Source organism: Ylistrum balloti, unplaced genomic scaffold, assembly GCF_031769215.1.
Source record: "Ylistrum balloti isolate Yb309-2 unplaced genomic scaffold, AGI_CSIRO_Ybal_v1 Utg370370, whole genome shotgun sequence".
NCBI classification, from domain to species: domain Eukaryota; kingdom Metazoa; phylum Mollusca; class Bivalvia; order Pectinida; family Pectinidae; genus Ylistrum; species Ylistrum balloti.
In genome coordinates, this window is record NW_026782260.1 from 2,826,291 (window position 1) to 2,849,886 (window position 23,596).

The 23,596-nt window shown below is 34.3% G+C and overlaps 1 protein-coding gene across 1 annotated transcript; it reads right to left on the reverse strand.

Moving 5' to 3' along the window:
* Nucleotides 1-12,323: 12,323 nt before the first annotated feature.
* LOC132554013 (monocarboxylate transporter 12-like) lies at nt 12,324-19,999 on the reverse strand. The gene is made up of 6 exons (XM_060218307.1): nt 19,585-19,999; nt 16,121-16,264; nt 15,519-15,917; nt 13,443-13,712; nt 13,177-13,302; nt 12,324-12,457 (listed from the first exon to the last, which is right to left on the reverse strand). Exons 1-6 carry the CDS (start codon nt 19,997-19,999, stop codon nt 12,324-12,326), a joined length of 1,488 nt encoding a protein of 495 aa, XP_060074290.1.
* Nucleotides 20,000-23,596: the final 3,597 nt, after the last annotated feature.

Consider the following 23,596-nt stretch of genomic DNA (forward strand, 5'->3'; position numbering starts at 1 on the left):
ACAAATTTTAAAAGTTCAGTGGCAGGAGGAATGGAATACATATACCAATAACATATTGCACTTCGTAAAACCTGTTATCGGGTGAACGGTCTCCATGCAATAGAGATAACCACCGAGACGAAGTTGTCCTTACCCGTCTTCGGTTGGGTCATACATACCTTACACATTCACATATATTGAAAGGCGAAGATAATCCTCGGTGCATGTGATGTGATGAGCCATTCGCAATTAAACATTTTTTATTGGACTGCATTGACCTTCTGTCTACTCGAGAATATTTTTATCGTAACAGTACAGGTCTAAAATCCCTTTTTGAAACTGTTGAGATTTGTAACATTCTACATTACCTGAAAGATGTTGGTCTACATAATAGACAATGGCATACCATTTTAATCTTTTGTGTTAATATATTTAAGATTTTTATCATTTGTATTTTACCTTTTGGTTTGTTTAATGTTATTCCTTTTGGATCGCTGTGTGTTTTACCGTCTGATGGCCCAAATGACCTTTTATGTGTTGACGGGCCGTTAAGAATGCAAAAATATTAATAATAATAATATCAATCATATATGAAATATCATTTACTCTAGACAGAAATATTTTTAAAAATCAATTTATTTACCCAACTGCTTGTTCAAAACCATGAATACATAATCCCATAAAACATCTCTCGAAATCTTGTGCTGTGATTTTATCGGTTGGAGATATCTGGCACGAAAATTGTCGCATCGTATCAACTGCTACATGTAAATATCTTAGGTTGGGGAATCAAGGATGTTGCTATCCAAAAATACCAAATCCACCATAGGGAATTCGATATCATCACGCTTATCCTCACGCTTATCATATAGCTTGATGGAAATCTGTTCCTGTTGGGTTTCTTGCGGAAATTGATCGAGGTAAGCAGCTGTTGTGAAAGAGTCTTCCTTGTCCTAGATTTTGAATTCGGGAGGGTGTATATGATGGTCATGATCAATAAATCCCTTCGTGTTTAAAGCCGTCATTATACCTGAAAGTGAAACTGAAGGGTTTTGCAAGGTCATTGTGACCTTTTTGTTAAGTTCCTAGATAAATTCAGCCTCGTATGAAAACAAAACAAAAAAAGTCAGTCAGGAGGGAATCACAGTTTTTCATTTAAGTATACCAAAAGCCTGTAGGAAGAATTTCCTACAAAACTCCAGGAAGATATTGTCAACCAGAATTTCGATCATTTTCTATGGATTAGTCCTCCGTATATTTCTTTTTTTATTTGGATGTATTTTCCATGATATACGCTCCAGTACATATTGTTAACGTGGGACGAGCGACGGTTGGTGATCCGGGAAAAGAAAGCTGGAAGAATCGATCACAGTATAACAATGATGTTTATTTACAATGAAACAAATAAACTATATATTTAAAGATGTCACACTCGCTAACTCACACACTCATAAACCAAATAATGATAAGTGTCCCTGTAGCTTCTAGCTCACGAAACAGAACAGTGTTCCTGTCAAACCCAATAGAGTTCCATACTCTGAATCACCGTGACTCAATCCAGAGTCACCGTCCTCAAGCAGTTCCACGCTTGTATCACCATAATAGGCAATGCACTTATGTCAATGACATGACAGCTGATTAAGTGCTGAATTCAAGTCGCCGACCCTGGCAGTGTAACTACTAAGTATGCTCCCTCGCTGACCTTGACCCTGAATGAAAGTCGTTACTTCTGGTCGGTCCTGACGCTTGGGTCGCAATGTAAAGGAGAGGCCTGCCTGGTCCTGACTCAATAAATGTTCCAACCCGTCATGTGAAGCTATAATGATTAACACAAATAGTTATAATTTCCACTCACACTTCCATACTATACTAACAAAACACATGGTACAAAATACTTATTATTTACCATAATTATTCAACTTTAGAATGAACCATAATTAGAAAATACTGAAATACGTTCATATTAGCGTCGAAATAATGTGCGGCTCCAAATTACGAACAAAATAAAACAAAATTACGAAATACACCAACTGACACCTCAAGGCTTCCATACTTTTCCCACTCGTTCGCGTACGCACTACGCTCGGCACTAATAAATTGATCAGGGCTTCCATAGATTTTAAAATCGACCCGAAACATGACATAGACTATGCAGTTTCATGTACAACACTCCAATATGTTTATATCATGTGCATATTTAGGAAAACAAACATAATATATTCAATTATAGTACGAAAACAACAAAAATGAAAGTTATCAACATACAAACAATAAACAATGGTCACGGCTGACTGGAGCGCACAGATACTTAGATTGTTTGACCCGATATATGGACTGGTACAAAACAACAATACCAACTAATATAGAAAAGAAAAAGAGATAAAGATTACTTACCACAGTGAGTCCCCTGTGCCTGTCTCACATGACGCTAAATGCCGATAAATCCATATCGGGTGCACGGTAACAATAACACAATACCTGTCATGCGAATCTCACCCCGTGCACACCTACCCGTGACGCAATTCCGCCTAGCGGTACCCTACCATTAAGGTGACTTACCCAAAGTGTATACAAAATATACATGCTTACGTGACACATATACCAAATTTGATCGAAATCGGATATTTATTATACATACTACTATCTAGTTCCATTAAAATCCGGCATACGTTTTTTTTTTAGAAAAAAGTGACGAAAACATCTTTGGCAGAAGAAATCAGAAGAAAACTTAGGAGACACGTAGCAAAAGCAATAAGTCCTTCAGCATTATTTGATGAACATAACAAAATATACTCTACACCTTATCTGTTGTTTCCTTAGGTCATTTTGCCATCCAATAATACAACTACTCAGAAAAGAAAATATATGACTCTCCGAAGACCAAACCTATACGATTACCTCTCGATCTCCTTTATTTGCACCATAAGGATCGAATTCAACACTTCAAAAGCTCCTATAATGTAAAGCAACGGACTCTTTTCCCAGGTTTTTTTTATTTATGTTTCAGCAAGTTTTCGTTTTAAAACCGACTGCAATGCCAATGGTTAGATTGGCAGTGGAAGAAAAATCGTTTTGCAGAAGTTACACTATCTTGTTGAGCCTACAGACTTAAGCAGTTTGGCGCTGTAATTATTGTCTTTTAGTTTATCTATTAACATGTAACACACGCACTGGATGTTCCGTCTAACATAAAATGATATTATACTGTTATTGAATCACTACGTGGTTAAATTATATTTTACGAGTGCTATTATTTATATTCAATTTTAGTCAATACTAAGTATCAGTTCGGACAAACCAGCAGTGACGTAGATTACTTAATGTTGACGTTACTCAACGTAAGAATAATCATATAACAACCATTTTCATTTTCTAAATTCAATATTTCACACATATGAAGCAGATTTTAAAGGTTTTGCATGGAATTAAAGCCTTATTATTTATAACATGGTAATTAATAATGCCATACCAAAGAATTATAATTTTACTGAGATTTCATGAGTTTAATATCCTAATAATACATAGTGTCTTCGACTGCAAAGAGAACAATTTGTGTTTACTAATTGGAAGTTAAATGCTTTATTGAAATACCAGATAAAAGAAAATCATCACTGACTAATTACTTTGGCAATCAATTTTTACGGAAAAAGTGTCCGTCAAGCATTGCGAGTGAAATATGAAGGAATTCACACTGCTAATGTAAAAATACCTATGTCATTTTGCCTTACCGGTGAACGAAAACTCAAAACGAACATATGTACAGGATTCAGACATGTAACTTAACATTTAAAGCAAATACAAAAATGTTTAAATCTTAATTTCAGATTCAAGTATAAGTCATTCACCTCTATCCAAACTGCAGATTGCAGTAAACCACGCTATCAAATGACATACTTCATAATAAAAATAAACCGTGTCAAGGATAATATACTGAGACATATGATCGTTGAATGTCGTTTGAAAGTCAACCCAGTCGCACTGTAACCAGCTGAGGATGAACTCCATGCTTAGATACACATGTCACAGTCACAATGTAACCAGTTGAGGATGAATTCTATGCTTAGATACACGTGTCACAGTCACAATGTAACCAGTTGAGGATGAACTCCATCCTTAGATACACGTGACACACTCAAGAGACATCTATAAATAAGAAGTAATAACTTATCAGCACCAAAGTAAAATGCATATCTATCTAACCTTATCAGTTTATTCTCTGATAATTTACTATCAATTTAGATTCGTATTTGTCCATTCTTTTATCAGATCCAAAAGTCTGCATACATCTTTATCCTCTAATGAACAGCAAAGAATGATAATGAAAAAATGCATTAGTTATAAAATATTGATATTTTATAAAATGTCTAGATTAAGTTGTTGTTAACACAAACTATCTGGTAAAACTATGCTTAATTGGCAAATTAAAAGATATCGAAATGAAATTGTAAATGGATTATCTTTTTCAAATATCTATAAAATTATAGAAACCGTATACAAGAAATGTTGGTGTAGAGGTAAAACTTCAGTTTCTGGTTACTCATCTGACATATCTAAGACTGAAAAATTGATATTTGCAACATACCTATGATTTACTGATAAGCTTGTTAACGTTCGATAATCGGATATAAAGAAACTGTTGATAAATGCTTTTAAGTTGCTCTCAATTTTATTTTGATGGAGTTGCAAAGAACATACACCTTGTCAATGCCGAACTCTAGATTGCAGATAATTAGAGCACACAATGATGTTTTGCTGTACGTATGTGGACATTTACGTAGATATGCCGTGAATATTATGTGACGTAACGTCGATCGGTGTACAACCATTACTGTGGACAGCAGCGCCTATCTTCATTTTCATAATTACACTAAAATTATGAGGTATCAATTATCAATATGATGTGGTCCAAAATATATACTTACATCTCATTTGTTCTCAAAAAACATGATTTCCGACAGAATAAGCTGTTGTGGTGTCTGTTTTATTCCATTTTCTTCCAGATTATCAATTTGGATACACGCGCCTTCTCTGATACCGGAAGTGACGGCATATCATATTCTTATTCTATTGATAAATACACGCGGTCTTAAAGTCAAACCAAAACACGGAGAGGAAGTTCACTCTTTGTCAAAATAAAACATTTGGGAATTAATCCGCGAAAACGAAATATCAAGGTAAACCATTGAGACCTGATACAATTTTGGATAGCGTCACGTTATTATTTTGACTAAATATACAAGAGTACAGGTAGGTATATTTCCTTATTAAGCAATACAGGTAAGACATACGTAGATTTATCAGATACAGATTGAATAGTTATGTTGTATAAATGCCTCTTTAGTGTATTGTGAAATCTTCAATTTTTGCCTAGGATTTATTTTTGTAGATTTTGTGGGTAATCTTAATCCAATAATCCATATGTTCTCGAACTTTTAAAATCAGTAAATGTATGTTTATTTATTTATTTGTAAATTTAAGTTTACAGTTTCACAAAATACGATTTGCAATTAATGAAATATATTAATGCATCACAGAATGTAAATATACAAGGGATCCCAGAGGGATCTTGGCGTCCACCATTTTTTAATTTAATTTTTTATTTATATGCTCTATGAAAGTTGGATTTTTCCCTTCTCTTTTCTGTTTTTGCTCTTAATGATAAGACATTTGAACATTCCTTTGCAGAAATAGCGATGATAATCTTTACCTGCAAAATTAAAAATGGCCGTCTGGAAACCTTTTAGTTTCTTTTGATCAGTCTCAAAATCGAATTGGTACAACTAGGGACCAAGGGGAACTTACATCTGAAATTTGAGAGAGGTCCATTCAGTACTTCTCAAGAAAGAGCAATAACAAACTTTCAAAGTCAAAGTCAAAGATGACCGCTTTTCGGCCATTTTCTTTTCTGATCAGTCCCATAATTATATGGGTACAACATGAGACCAAGGGTAAACTGCAAATGATATTTGAGAAAAATCCATCTTTTAACGAATTGCACTCCGTAAAACCTATTATCGGTGAATGGTCTCCATGCTTTAGAGAAAACCATCGAGACGAAGTTGCCCATGCCCGTCTTTGGGTGGGCCATACTGACATTACACATTCATATATGTTGAAAGGCGAAGATAATCATCGGTGCATAGGATGTGATGGGTCATTCACCAATAAACATTTTTTATTTAACTGTATTGACCTTCTGTCTACTCGAGAATGTTTTTATAGTAACATTACATGTCTAAAAGCACTTTTTGAAACTGTTGAGATTTATAAAATTCTGAAAGATGTTGGTCTATATTATTGGGTGTGACTTTCTGTTTAAATATTTTGGTATAATATAATCATATAAGATTTTTAGCATTTGTCTTTTACAATTTAGTTTGATGCTTTTTATGTTTTGGATAACTGTGTGTTTCACCGTTGGTGTCCCTAATGACCTTCTATGTGTTCCCGGACCGTTAAGATTGTAATGATAATTATTATTATTATTATTTTCATACAGGACGGTAGCATTAGAAATGTATCTGCATTAGACGTAGATCAAAACTTCACATTTAGTACAAGATAAGCAACAATAAGTATTTTCATTGTACAAATGAAGAGTATCCATAAAACAAAACGAAGGCAACATGAACGAAATAATGTATTACTTCTCTTGATACGATCCTTACAACAATACATATACAACACTATCCCGTAAACGCTATATATGTCATGTCGGTGCTGTGTGAAAGATGAACACCCATGATGTAATGGGAATTAACACACAAAAGTAGCACAGTCTCGCACAAACGGCTATTAACATAGCCCTAACTACCATCCTATCGCCGAGTTAGATATTATGTGTATCTATTGTTATATATTACCCAACTCTCGAGATCGGGGTCCGATTTCAGACTTTCCTGAGAACTAAACTATTACGTATGAAGGCCACACATAAATTAAGTCAATGTATGTATTACACTACCTGCATGAAATTCTATACCAAGGTAACACTGCAACTTAATGGTTACGAAGATCAGCGAATGTAGTGCTTTGAAGTCTCTTTACATACATAGTTACTATATATGTATATGTATGTGTACTGGGGTTTTATAGATTGTCAACATCTACACTCCTCCAATGATTCGCGGCTGTGTCGATAAACTTATATGTATACGTGCATATCATATTACCAATTAAAATATCATTTTCAAATATATGCAATAGCTGATGATATATATTTCATAAATTATATAACTCATGAATTAGATAATATGTCATCAGTTTGATGAAAAATTTGTCATTTGGATACTAACCTTTACTTTTAAAACTAATAATGAAAACAAATTTAAATAACTCAAAAATACACCAATTGTTTTATCATTGACTTGTCCTCTCACAGGAGGGCTCTCATTCTCCACTCATCATTCACACGATCCATACTTTGAAGTTACATAATCATACTCCTTTAAACACGCACGTCATTCTTTACTGTGTGTAAATATTTTTTTAACTAAGACTAATGAACATTATAATGTACTCATCTTTCTCTCACAACTGCACAAACAACGTTACACTCGACTTAACATATACAGAACATTGACTGTCTATCTTAATACCTTACATGTAATATAAGTTATTATCATTATTATTATTTCATTCTTAACGGCCGTCAACACCTAAAAGGTCATCATACGGTAAAACATAGCGATTCAAAAGGAAATAACATTAAACACACCAAATGATCAAAGGCAAATGTTAAAAATCTTAAATGTTAACACAAAATATTAAGATGGTACGTCATAGTCTATTATATAGACCAACATCTTTCAGGTAATGTAGAATTCTACCAATCTCAACAGTTTCAAAAAGGATTTTAGACATGTAATTGTACGATAAAAACGTTCTCGAGTACACAGAAGGTCAATGCAGTCCTATAAAAAATGTTTAACGGTGAATGGCTCATCACATCCTATGCACCAAGGATTATCTTCGCCTTTAAACATATATGAATGTGTAAGGTATGTATGACCCATCCGAAGACGGACAAGGACAACTTCGTCTCGGTGGTTATCTCTATAGCCTGGAGACCATTCACCGATAACGGGTATAACGGAGTGCAATTTGTTATTGGTATAGGTATTCCAATCCTCCTGTCACTGAGCTTTTAAAATTTGTTTCATTAATGGTTTAAAATCGGTATAATGAAGTTTAAAAACAACAGGTGGTAGCGATAAAGCTTCCTTTGCGACACGATCTGCTTTTTCATTGCCTGGTAATCCCATGTGCCCAAGAACCCAGCAAAAAGCAATACGAAAGTTAAAAGCAAATTTATAATATAGTATTAAGGTATAACGAATGAAAATATTTTCGATATTTCTATTGCTTAGATTTTGTAGAACAGAAAGAGCGTCTGAATGGATATCAGCTCTTATTACTTTGTTTGAATATATTGCATGGCGAGGTAGATAGCTCGCGCTTCTGCCGAGAATATTGAGGCGTTGTTCGGTAGCAGGCATCCATAGGTTTCATCTGTTGTAACCATGGCCGCAGTAATATAACTATATCTTTCAAAACATACATACCTAAATTAACAATTATAAAGTACATGATTTTATATACATATATAAAACATCACCAAAGCTATAAATGGAAATCAATTATCAGCTGGTTTACATTTAGTTTTTTCCACGTGCTACTGTAGTTAATGTATAAAAATCTGAGTGGTTCTGACGTATTTGAAGTAGATAAAGTATGTAAATTTAAGTGTAGTCACTAATAGATAACGTAAAATACTGTAAATTTCTTGTATTTCACGTAAAATCGAATCCCTCGTGATTATTTGTGTAAAAATAGTTCTTGATGACATCCATGCTGATTCAGTTACCGAAATTGGAGTCCATATACCCAATAACCCATTATCCGCTAACTAAAAGTCATTTGTAAATCACTGTTCGTGAAATTATGTATTCGCAGCGATTGCTTAAGTTATAAGTTCGCAAATAAAGTATTCACGAGATCTAAGTAACTTAAATGGCACGGATCATAGTTGAAATATGGCCCTTACTATTACACGTTTGAGGGGAGCTAATATAACATCCAAAATTTTATTCGGGGACTTTCGTCACATTCCGTGAACAATTAAAAAAAAAATATATATATATATATATAGCAATCTGCCAGAGTGCCTTGGGAAAGGTAAAAAGCAATTAAATTAACATGAACAATTATCCATCAGGTGTACTACATTTCAAAGATGCAATTTGACCCTACAATATATATAGGGGATGCTAAGTCTACTGCATGACATGATATCGTGGTTTGATATAAAGCCTAAGTAATAGCCACAGTGCACCGATGAACATACTATATTTACATGTGTACAATGCATTAAAGACGCTAATTTAAATATCAATGTTTAATTCCTCTCATCATTCATGTCACAAACATATATGTTCAAAATTTCTCCTGTAGACGTGGTTTGTGTTTTGGTTTTGTTTTTTTCCCCCACATTTTCTAGATTGGTCATGTACATATAGATATAATGATAATCTTTATCCAAACTAATTTCGAAGACGCCAGGGTGAGAAAAACAAAAGAAAAATGCTATGGAAAATCCTTAAATAGTACAAGAACAATAAGACCATGTTTCACGAATAAGCGTCCTACCGCTTCAACGACGACAACCGCCATGTAAATCTTGGTAAGCCCCTGCAAGCAATATCACATTCCCAGATGGCCATCAAACACGCCTATGGTCTTTTTCTACTGCTTCATCAAACATTTAAAGTTTAGAAAAGTTGTAGTTTAGTTGCCGGGAACCTTGATGATTTTAATTATCATTTACCGTTTTCACGATTTTTTCCCACGTATTTTATGAAAACATTAAGTTACCAACGTAGTAGTTTCGAATATTCATATGGAAAACAGCTGCAATAGATTCATCTTTAGTCGTTTAACAGCGTCTTATTGTTTGCTTTTCTGTGTACTATGGTCAAAAATATTGTTTACAAATGTAGATTTATTTTATTCAATTATAAAGCATCATCTTCCGTTTTTGGTGAATGTGTAACTTTTCACATTTTTTGTAAGATCTTATAATTAAATATACATATAGATATTAAAGAGTGTTTAAAATCTAATATCCTTAGTTACATAAACTCCATCCGTAATACACACCTATTAAACCTGTGATACTTTGATGAAATTGACAAAATATAAATAGGTCTAAATTGTTCAACTACTCTACTGCTTACAACGACATTGTCGATTCATAAAAATATGTCTGCAAACTTGAAATCCTATTCCTTATACATACCATTACAAAAATACCATGACTCCAGACCTGTTTCTTGTTGGGAAAATATTTCTTTAAGATCTCAACCCATTTGACTCCATTGAGTATGAAAATAGGTCAAGGTTATTCGTTTGTATACTTTTGGTAGCACGTCATCCACTTATTTTAAAGAACCAATATCTGTCTGGACCATTTTTGTAACTGAGAAGAATTATATTTTAACATATATAAACCCTGTGACTTTAAAACGGGACAAGGTCAATCACCTGAACAGAATTAGTAACCCTTCATCTAAGCATGCCACAGACCCAATATCAGCACCCTAAGACTTTTTCTTTATGAAGAAGTCAATTAAAGTTCTTCAAATGTGTGACCTTGAAAAATTGTCACGGTTATTCATTTTAACAAATTTGATATCCCTAAATGCTACGGACATAAAAGGTCATTAGGGCCATCAAACGGTAAAACACACAGCGATCTTAAAGGAAATAACATATAACAAACCAAAAGGTAAAAGGCAAATGCTAAAAATCTTAAATAGGTATATTAACACAAAAGATTAAAATGATACGTCACTTCAGTGAATTTGCCGCGGCCTTCACCTTTTCGTAACCCAGCTCAGTGCTATCGATGTTATATCAATGTTGAAAGTTCATGAGTACGTTTTTTAGGTTTTATTGAAAAAAATGTTGAAGAGACTTTAACTGTAAAGGATGTAAATGTGAGTACACTATTTGTAATACTTGAGGTATCAATTTCATGTGTATAATAGTGGGTGTGTTTCTGCGCGTGTACTGTTATGACGTGTGTTTCAAGGTACAATTTTTGTTGTGTATTCGTACTTTCAACTATTCATTTGAATAAAATATATCTTAAATGTATTCAAATATAAATCGCTTTAATTTATTACTTAACCATAACTTTTTCTCCATGCGACGAAACACGTATTAGTTCAACGACCGATGAAATAGAGTCAATCTTCGATACACAATGTTTCGGTTTATAGAAACACGGGTAAGTCGAACATTTCATTTTGTCCCGTCGACTTCGACTTATCTGTGTTTGACTGTGCAGTAGGGTAATTGTAAACAAGAGGCCCATGGGCTTAATGGTCATTTTATAGTCCTATATATGAAAGAAGCAAAATAGGCCTAAACTAAAATTATTCAACTACTCTAGAGCTTACATAAGAAGACAATTGCTACAAACTTGAAATTATTTATTATTGATACAAGCACTATACAACAACTTCCATTACTCCAGACGTATTGCTTGTTGATAATGCTAGCTACAGGCCTAATATCAAGACCATTGGTATTTTGGTTATTGGCAAGAAGTTACTTACGCATTTCAATGAATTTGAACCCTGCGACTTTGAAAGCTGGTCCAATATCAGCACCCTGGACCTTTTTTTATTGAGAATTAATTTAAACATTTTAACATATTTTATACCTGCGACCTTGAAAGTGGGTCAATGTCATTCATATTAACAACTTTGGTAGTCCTATAACCAGACATCCTGGGCCTTTCGGTTATTGAGAGAAAGTTACTTAAGCATTTCAACACTTTTGACCCCTGTGACCTTGAAAGTTGGTCTAATATCAGCACCCTGGACATTTAAGTTATCGAGAAAAAGTCACTGAAACATTTTAACACCTTTGATACCTGTGACCTTGAAAATTGGCCAACGTAATTCATATTTACAAAGTTGGTAGCCCTTCATCCTAGCATACTACAGGTCCAATTACATCATTCTTCTTCTTTTAGTTATTGAGAAGTCATTTAAAGATATTGACATTTGATTCCTGTGACCTTTCAAACGGATAAAGGTCATCCATATTAACTAGGGGGATCAACTTCCTGCATTTAAGAAATAATTCCCCTCTCTCCATGATGTTTTAGACTAATTTAGTTTTGATTTGAAAATGATACATATTATACCAATGAACGGACAAAGTAACATTTGACTCGTGCCTGTTACATGTATTTGTTATCAATATCTATACAATGAATTCATGTCAAAAGTTTATTACATATCTGTGTCTACTGTGCCAATGGAGTCATGTGTTTATTGGTGTTGCTTGCATATCTCCCATCGCGAAATTCGTAGGAGAGGAAGACATAGAATGCCTCCAAATGCAATCGCAGCACCACCCAGGTAGAACACTGAACTTAAGTCGTCGGTCAGGTCAGACAGGAAACCTACAACATACATAGTTTAACAACATAAACTACAAACATCAACCTTCATGGTCTTTGATGATGTACCTGTATTAAAAATTTGCTTTTCATCAACCTCATATTATGAATAATTATCAAGTTTTCATGTTTAATATGTATCATGCGAAATACTATTAAAAGTTTTATTGGAAAAGGATCAAAAGAACACATTGTATCGCACAATCATCAATATACAGGCATGCACATTGATTTGATTGTAGTCATATTGCTAGCAGAGACAGTTGATAAAGGCACTTGATGTCAACTGGATTTGTCTTTGTCACAAGTACTTCACGTTCTTTGGAAATAATCATCAGACATGTAAGAATTGACACATTTATGAAACAATGGAGTAAGACCACCTCCTATTCAGATTTTTACATTTCTTCCGATCAATTCTGATTTTTTTTCGATCGCCTCTAAAGTTTCAAAATTGAGGCAGTTAGCTTCACTGATACGCTCTAAATAGACGAGAAAGCAACATTTTGCAGTTTGATAAATTAATTAGCTCTGTTGTATTGAAAATTGATATTCACTTTGTGTTTCGTACATTTCTATGATCAATTCTTCTTCTGTGTTTACTTTTTCATTTTTAAGGTTCTTTGTAATGTACAGGACGTATGCAAACTAATTGCTATTTGCGGCACAATGGGACGAAAGAAAACTCCAATCATATTACAAATGTGTCAACCAGTTATTACCTGCTAAAGGTGATCCAAGCAAGATAGAAACCCCACAAAACGTACTAATGATACCAAATGATGCTGGGAGTTCTTGAATTCCTTTTAGCTCTATCAAAATTATCGACCTTAACGGAATATATGTTCCTACAAATAAATCAAATATTGTAAACAAAACGCAAGGCATTCACTGAAAAATTCATCTTCGACTAGAAAGCATGGAAATATTGAATCTAACTCTGTGACAAATTTATTTACCAATGTATGAAAACGATCGGCATACATACCAATAGCAGTTCCGAAGACGACTGAATAAACAGCTAATACCGCAAATGAGTTGTAATAAGGGATGAAGATTGTGGCCACACCGCCAAAACCAACGACTACGCCGTTGATCAGGATACAGTCCGCCCAGGATCGATCTGCTAACAGGCCCATTACAACCCTCATAAGTGTGCTGAATATCCCAATGATAGATAGAAGGAGAGCGCCATCAGAAGCTGAGAGGTCCTTCTCCTTAGCATACTCTGGCAGGAAATTGAACGGGATGTAAAATCCTAACAAAGAAGATACCGGCATGTTAACAGAATGTCATCAAATACAAATACAAATTGCATAAAGATCAAATGTTCCAGAAGTGTAAACGCCTTCTGCTTCATCGACGACACCCGCCATGAATATTTTGGTCAACGTTAATGTTTTTAAACATAATGAGAACAAGGTCAGCGGTGAAGAAACCATCAGAAAAAACTAACGATTTTCAAAAAATATCCAACTAAATTCGAATAAGGAAATAGAATTTTCACCGACTCCGTAAAACTTCCTCATAAATTTTATCAACGTTCGTTTCTTGAAATCTTATGTTATGAGCTAATCTGTCAGCTGTCGCCATCTTCCACAAAAGTAATTCTAACGACAACACATAGTTAGCGAATACGTATTCATAAAATCAATTTTAATTTAGAACAAAATCCAACGTTTCAAGAAAACCCCAAAATCGCAAAGCTGAGACATTGATAAAAGTATCTATTAGATGTAATGAACATGGTGTCATCAAAACCAAACTGAACAGGATAAACAACGATCTTCGTAGTCGGAAAACAAGTCATGAAACCTTTTCCATGTGCTTACTTTCGGTCATGGGATTATTTGTGGAGAAGTTTGATAAAAGAAGCGGCGGTCAAGGCCAAACCGGAAATTATGAAAATTACGAATACACCTATCTAGCTTCTACTGGATTGAAAGACTTCCGCATAACATTACATGTTTCTGTTTGACCACAAGGACCCGGGATAATTGATTGACAATTACTTCGAAATTTAGTTCATCCCGCGTCACTATACAAGAAGTATTATTTCATAGCAAACCAGAATATGATGATTTATAAAAGATCAATTAAGGTTTTGCTGTTAGATGTGAATTCAGTGACTTTCAAAACTATAGAATTAGTTTCATTTCGGTATCGTTAGTCTGGTTTTACTTTTATAACGGAAGCGAGGAAAGTGAAATAAAATCTATCTAAAGGCCTTATGTAGTTTTGTCAGTTTCAATTTCAAAACTGTTAGCAAACGGCAGGAATATGACCTTATTTTAATACATCAGTTGATAATAAAACAAATATTTTGTTATTTTCAGAAAATTTAATTTCGTAGCAATCAAATTATAAATACATAGTACAGCATTAGAACGCATGATAAAGTTCACATTGTTTTGTTATTTATCAAGCTCAGTGACATCCGCTTCCCCCCAAACCAACCAAAATTGAACCAATCATTGCCTTAGTACAATGGTCTTCTTTATTGTGTGCACGTCATTTCGTGTTTATTATGAATGTGCCCTTGTACATTTGCCTTCAAATAGTAATAGTTTACACTGTGTCTTCTTCTACTTTGGGTACTAACGGACCATTAATTCCGTACCTGGGGTGCGCTAGAGGTGGGGATATCCACTAGTGGCAAATCGATAATACAACAGTCAATCTACAAGTAATTTCATATTCATTTCAACTTTGCTAGATGTATTTAGTAATTGAATTTTCTGTCATACTTCTCGAGAACTTCCAAACATTGTTGTAACTGGCTGGCTGACGAGATTCGTTATGAATATATGAGATACTGTTAGTTTCCGATGTCATGACAATCTAATATTACATGTAATTAACTTAATATATTTAACGTTATATCAAGGAAAAGTTGAAAATAAGAAATATTATCTTTCAGATGTCTTTAAATTAAACGTAACATTAACATAGATACTCCATTTGTATCCATATTTCTAACGCTCAGATGACCCTTCTGTCATGTTTACATAAAGTTTAGCTTATGATCATAATAAGTAATATACCAAAGTAACGTAACACGTACCAAATGATACAAACCAACACGAGACTGCATAGATAACCACTGAAGGACTTGACAACAGTGAAATTCGAAACATTTGACGCACGGAAGGACACATCGAGTTCTTCCGAGCAATCGGATCACTTCCCTGTAATTCTGTACTCCCTAGCGGTGTCTTTTTTCGCATTTCAATTGGTCTGTATACTGCAGCAAATATAACTCCATTCGACACGATGGCGGAGATGACCCACATGGCGCCCTTCCAGCCGTACGCCTCCAGTAGAAGGACACCAATTAGGGGAAAGACGAATCCTCCAATACCTGACCCACATACGGCTATCCCTGTAGCGAGGGCCCGGCGTCTATTGAAGTAGTAACTCACTATAAATGTCGAGGGTCCATATACAAGTCCAAACCCTGTACCTGAAAGAATTATTAGGAAATGACATCTTTTTGCATATTCATTTATGATTAAGACAATAAAAATTAATTATAGATCAATACATATATTCCTTTTAGGCATGTTTTATTGAAATAGTTGAAAAATGGAAAAGCCACATTCTTTGAACAATATGTATTATATATCCTCATTTTACGTGAGAAAATAACGGAGTTTTTTAAATTACCACCAACAATGCCGTATAGCAGAATCATGACGTCAAGGTTTGGAGAGAAGGTGGAGAGGAAAAGTCCGATACTGGCTACCATAGCTCCGACGATAGCTACCCTCCGACACCGGAACCGTCTTGCTATCGCTCCCACTAATGGACCTGATTATAAGTAGATAGTGATACCATATCATCACTATTTCACAATAATTTTGATATGACTTAGTTCACAATTAAGTAAGTAAACAGTTAAATAAAACATAAAACATAAAACATTTTTGTGTGTTAATGAAATGTTAGGGGTAACTACGCGATATCCAAGAGTGGAAGTCTCAGTAAAGATAAAATAAATTCAGCAATATTAAACATCCATAGAAGTCTTATACAAATTCAGTACGGTACACGCCTTATTAATACCTACATTATATGATAACAGTGACGCTAGAAATCTAACGTACGGAGGCCCAAAAGGAGAGTTAGGAACAATAAAATCGGCCACAACAAACAGATTTAGAGCTGCACTAAACTCGTTATTGAGAAAAAGTAAATTTCAATATTGAATAAATTAAACAGAGTATTATTATTAGTATTACAATCATTACGACACGTCGACACATGAAAGGTCATTAGGGCCAACAACCGGTAAAAGACACAGTCTTCCAAACAATAAAAACATCGAACAAATTAAAAGGTAAAAGAAAAATGCTAAAAATCTGGAATGGTTATATTATCACAAAAAAATTAAACAGTTTCAAAAAGGGTTTTTAGACATGTAATGTTAAGATAAAAACATTATCGAGTAGACAGAAAGTCAATGCAGTCCAATAAAGAATGTTCAACGATCAATAGCGCATCATATTTTATGCACCAAGGATTATCTTCGCCTTTCAACATGTTATGTATGTGTAAGGTATATATGGCTCATCCGAAGACGGGCAAGGACAACTTCTTCTCGGTGGTTGTCTCTTAAGCATGGAGACCATTCACCGATGATTTACGGAGTGCAATTTATTTTTAGTACATTGATTCCTTTTCTCCTGCCACTTGGCTATTAAAACGTGTTTGATTAATGGTTGAAAATAGTTTGAAAACAACAGGTGGTAGCGACACAATCGGTTTTTTCATTGCCTGGTATTCCCAGGTAAGTATTGATGTATAAGAATAAAGATATTTTCGATATTTCCATGCTATAATTTGTAGTACAGAAAGGGAGTTGGAATGGATAACAGCTCTCATTACTTTGTTTTTTTTTTTAAATATATTCAAGGGCGAGGTAGATAGTTCGCGCTTCTGCCGAGAACATTGAAGCGTTGTTCGGTAGCTGGTATCTATATGCTTCTTCTTAACCATGGCCGCAACAACCTTATCATTATCTTTCGAACCAACAGTATATACATGTAGAAATGTTTAATGTTTAACCAGCAATTTTGAGAAGGATGAACGAAAGGTTCAACAGTGGGATACAACTGTAAAATAAAACTAGCAAAATAGATGAGTGAAACAAAAAGGGAAAAAAACTTTACTCTTATGACACAAAGTTGATAAAGAGCTTGGCATGACCAGTTGATTGATCATTGAGTGCCGCAACGTTCACCCGTCTTACTGAGATTGAGGCCAAAGGGATATATTTAGGGAAGGCTATGCGAAATTGCTTGAGAATATAGCGCGAACCACATAACCGTCCCTCTATCACGAGAATTCTTTCTCCCGGTACTAACGGGACGCCAACGGGACAGGTTGCCCCTTTTAGTGGACTTTTATCACTTGCTGTAGGACACAGCTTATATATTCTTACCCCTATCCGCAGGGGAAGCTTAGGTGTTGAACGTTTCGGAATGAAATCCTGATCTAATGAATAATTTTTCGTAATAAAATCATCTTTAACATGGCAAGTTTTCAAAAGTTCTGCAGAATATGACTTTCAATCTTGGGTGGGGAGTTTGGGGGTCGAAACAAGCACTGTATATAACAAATTGCCATCAAAATTAGATAATTAAGTTAATGACAGCAAGTGTGTACAATTTTTACAATGCTTTTATGTAAAACTTACAATTTCCAATCCGTGGATTCAGCTTGACTACATTTAATAGACCTTTGTCAAAATGATTCGAAGGTAAGAGCTAAAATATCAGAGATGCATATAACACAAAGTCTCTGCCGATATTTGTTATTTACAAACTTTGATACGCATGTCAGATAGAATGTACTGGGAATCGAAAAAATCATTTACAGAAAGTGCAGATTACAGGTACACTTAAGAATAGAATGACCGTTTAATTTTTGTTTATGTCGTTGTGTAATGAAGAACAGATGAGTATATTAATATCTTAGCGTTATCGCGATGCAAATGTCCACATTTAAGTACTATCAACTTACAACTTGTTTTTGTTCCTCGATCATGGTTTAAGACTTTCTTTAACCGATCTATCGAACCTTTTACCTTACATGTATCTGAATTGAAATGATATGATGTATATACTACATTACATGTATCGTTGTGGTGTACGCTTTAACAACATTTTCCTGCAAATAAAAGACAACAAAAAATATATCGTTTGATAGCGTAAATACAGTTTATACCTGGCTGATCGGGGAATGATCGCCACTTACTAGAAAACGCGTTACCATATTCGCATAATTTCGATGTCAATTATTTTAGCTAACATACATTTAAACAACTTGTTAAGATGCTCAGGTTGATCATTGGTCAAGGAAGAAATAATCGTCTAGACAGTATTTAGTATAAACAATTCGTTATTCCCGATTTCAACAATATGAAACTGGTGCAGTTTTCTGGTGCATCGTAAAGCAAGCAGGATTGTCACCGTAAATAAAAGAAGAGGGAAAAAGAGTAAAGTAGGTCAGTCGGCATCATACGACTGTAAAATGGACTGTGAACATGTGTTAAACCTATGAAGATATCTATAAAGAACAGACATTATCACGAACATTTCTAAACTTGTAGATAGAACGAAAGGTTGCCTAAAATTATCCATAGCTCGTAATTGTAAAAGACATGTTCCTGCTACATCGCCCAGGTGAAAAGAAGGTTGTTTATAATCCCCTTTAAGGGATGGTTTTAATCCGTTCCGGTCACCTCATCTGTGCTATAGGTATTTTCCTAACCTTGGCACAATCATTATTCATTATTAGAACGTTTAATGCGCGATAAAGGCAAAACTCTTTCGCCTGTATGATAAAGTTGCTACCTTTCGCCTGTATGATAATGTTGTTCCCTGTAACTACTCATTATTCAGTATTCATGGGATGTGTTTGTTGTAATGAATTCCTAAATCGATGAAGTAACGATGTTAATGACGACGCGGCAATTTCAAGGCTAACGAGTCTCATTACTTAATGTCCACAACATTATTTTTTGTCAATATAGGAGTGAATCACCTTTCTAAAGATCTCATCACATTTCATTAAATTCGTACAAGTTATTTCAATTGTTGCATTACATGCATATTGATATTACATACCAATTAATAAAGACGTCCCACTGGTGACAGAGCTGATAATTTGTGTTTTGCCTTTACTACCACCGAAATATTCCAGAAGGTCCTCAAAGAAAATTCCAAAAGAATATATAACTCCGTTCAACAGAAAGTTGTTCATGAAAGATGCAAACGCTACCATCCATCCCAATCCGCCATCTGAAGCCGTTTTTTCAAAACATGGACCAATGGTTTCATTATTTTGATCTGTGATTTCACTACTGCTCCCATCATTGTCTGTCTCTTGAATCTGGAATTCTTTATTCACGTCGTCATAAGATCCTTCGCAATTCGCAAATTCTCTACTAGGGCCATCGAGTATACGATTTGCAGCAATAAGTCTTCCATCGGAAACTATTGAAATGTAAGTTGCACTTCCGTTCTCCAGGATAGATGCCATCTAAGAGAAAACGAATTACTGTCATTTCAGACATATATCTATATTACATTTGTTTTGTGAATTCCACATTACTTAAATGTTGAACAAAATTACTTTGATTTACCAAAACAATGTAAAACAAAGAGGTGAAAATATGTGATTATATATAGATGTAGAGTATATGTAACGCAGAGCGCACCAACATTAATGTGAGGTTTGGGAAAAATAATTGACTAATATAACGGATCGAAAATTATACGGAAAACTCGTGTAATTATGACTAGATTGCGATCATAGGCGTATTAAGTATTGATCGTTGTTTATGAAAGTCATTTTTAATATGGCTTTTTTTTATAGAGCTCTTATTAGATCAAAATTAGACTACGGTTCCATTGTGTATGGATCTGGTAGACCTTCATTTCTCAAATTATTAGACATTGTTGATCACCAGGTCCAAGGCTCGCTCTCGGAGCTTTCAAGACCACATCTACAGCAAGTCTCTATGTAAAAGCTAACGAACAATCACTATGTAGCCGTTGAAATAAATTGGCTTTGCAATACACCATTCAGCTAAGGTCAAATCCTTCAAATCCTGCTTTTTCACTTGTATTTGATCCAAGATATAAAATCTTGTTTCAAAACAAACCAAACACAATTCGACTATTCAGTATTCGGATTTCCACTCTTGATGATATTGACCAAATTCAGTCATTTGGAACGATAAAAACTCCAACCTGGCACTTGAATTTGACTTTTCACTTCATGAAATGGTTAAACCAGACACTGACAGTTTCACGTTTCGTTCATCGTTCACAAAAATTGATAAAGTTGCCGCGGCCACGGTTACACAACATGAAAGCTCTGGGTGCCGGCTACCGAACAACGCCTTAATATTCTTGGAGCGAAACTATCTACCACGCCCTTAAATATATTCAAACAAACAAATTAAAGAGAGCTGATATCTATCCAGACTCCCTGTCTGAACTAAGTCTAAGCAATAGAAATATCGAAAATATCTTTATTCGTAATACATGAATACAATATCATGAACTTGCCTTTAACTTTCGTATTGGTTTTTGCTTGGTTCAGGATACAATATTAATGTTTTACGAATGCAAATATTTTCGATATATTCTCGTACTTGATATGCATACAGCTGAATATATAAAACAGGCACAATAAATATAATTTTCCTTTCCCAAGAACACATCTTAAGACTTACCTTTATCTTGAACAGATAGAAAAAAAATCACATCTATGTTTCGTGCACTACAAAAAACATTTGAGTACTGGAATACTGTACAGTTTATTATGTAATGTAACATAATATCAGATAGTCGTGACATCTTTTCGTGGTCTACTTCAATTATATCATTTAAAGGGGTAAAATGTAATAGCATGTTGTGCATATTAATGAAATACCTCACGCATTCATATATGTTGAAAGGCGAAGATAACCCTCGGTGCATAGGATGTGATAAGCCATTCACCGTTAAACATTTTTGGACCTTATGTCTACTCGAGAATTTTTTCATCGTAACGTTCAAAGTCTAAAGTCCTTTTCTGAACATGTTGAGATTTGTAAAATTCTAGGTTATCTGAAAGATGTTGATCTTTTGTGATAATATACCCATTTTAGATATTTAGTACTTGTCTTTTAACCTTTTATTTTTATTTGATGTTATTTCCTATTTAGATCGACGTGTGTTTCACCTGTTGATGGCCTAATGACCTATTCACAGGATGTGCATATTGTAACAAATGATATTTACGCCGATGTGACAATTTCAAGGCTTACGAGTCTCATGACTTTATGTCCATAGCACCATGTTTTGTCATCCTAGAATTGAATCACTTTTTCTAAAATTCTCATAAAATTTTCATCAAATCCATACAAATTATCTTCATTGTTGCTTTACATGCATATATTGATATTACACACCAACTAATACAAATGTCCACTGATGACAGACCTGATAATTTATGTTTTGCCATAATTGCCACACAAGTATGCCAGGAAGCCCTCAAAGAACATCCCAAAGAATATGTAACTCCGCCCAACAGACAGTTGTGCATAAAAGATGCAAACACTACCACCCATCAAAATCCACCGTTTTATCAAAATTTGGATCAATGGTTTCATAATTTTTGTTCTGCATTTTCATTATTGCTCATATCGGTGTGTCCTTTTTGCATTAAAAGTTCTTTATTCACGTCGCCATAAGATCCTTCGGAATTCGCAAATTCTCTACTAAGGCCATCGAAAATACCATTTTTAGCAATAAGTCTTCCATAGGAAACTATTGAAATGCAAGTTGCACTTCCGTTCTCAAGGATAGGTGCCATCTAAGACAAAAATAATGTATGCAAAGTTAATGTCATTTCAGGTATTTTTTCTGAAATATTTAACATATTAAACTTATTTTAAAATTTTCTATCAATACAATGAACAGAAAGTGAAAAAATTAATAAATCAATTTTTGATCAAAGATTTTTTCCCCATTTATATTCAACAATATCTTTATCAATTTATTTTCAATTACGTATTTTGCTGTTTTCGTTTTAGTATATACTTCAGTTAATTGTCTTTTCAATATATATTATATTAGTTTAATTTTACGTTTCTAATGAATGGTAATAGTACATGTCCAGCAAAACATTTCAATTTTTTAAAATGAATTGAGCTCGAGTATGCAGTAAAGAGTAATAAATACACTTGTACTCTCGAGCTCAAACATATCGTATAGGTTTCTTCTCAAAAAGTATTATTTAGATGATCAGAGACGTTTTCTTGATGACAATCAAGCAAAGCCAGAAAACCTAACGTTCATTTAATGACACCAAAAGAGTTACCATGTACGTTCATGTACGATTTTTTATTGCAGAGCAACATTAACTACCATGCGTACGAGCATCAAACACGTCCAGCTTCATATCGCACAAAGAAATGGAATATTCCTCTAAGATATCACGACCGTAAATCAGGCCCTTGACTATCGATCGAAGCAAACGCAACATGTAAACACCATAGTTGGGGATGCATTAATATTGTTATCTAGAAATGGAAAATTCACAATTGAAAAACTTACATAGCCAATAAATTTCTTGTTATTTAAAGACAAGTCATCATCAATATATCTAAAAATGAAAGGTCTGTGTGACCTGTTTAATTTTAATTCTGATTTCATACCATAATGACGAAATATAGGAGTTGACTTGAAACCTGCCGTATCGTTAACATCATCGATTTAGCAATTGGTTACGATGTAAACTTTACATCAACACGTTAATGAGTAAAATGTAAGGGTGCAAACAGATGTTTGATAGAAAGAATGGCTCATTCGAAACGGACATCTATTTTATTTTGAACCACTTACCACGAGCATTCAAGCATGGCTTGCCCAGTGGATTTAAGGTCAAGATATGGGAATTCAATCTGAAAAAATTGTAGCTGGTGCATGTAGCTGTAATCGTTATCACCGTTATTTGGGTATGTCTCTGTTTGGCATTGAAATGCATACTTGAGAACAAATAAATACCCCTGAATGTTACCTTCACGTTCAGATAACATCTGATATATCCAATAGCTGTAAGAATCTTTTAGATTATTTACTTACG

What these genes read in the sequence shown, in the direction of transcription:
- LOC132554013 (XM_060218307.1), bottom strand. Translation starts at nt 19,999, where the DNA reads ATGGCATCTATCCTGGAGAACGGAAGTGCAACTTACATTTCAATAGTT. An exon ending in GCTATACGGCATTGTTGGTG is followed by an intron (nt 15,918 to 16,120) that starts GTAATTTAAAAA and finishes TAATTCTTTCAG; the next exon opens with GTACAGGGTTTGGACTTGTA. An exon ending in GTGTTGGTTTGTATCATTTG is followed by an intron (nt 13,713 to 15,518) that starts GTACGTGTTACG and finishes CTTCTTTGTTAG; the next exon opens with GATTTTACATCCCGTTCAAT.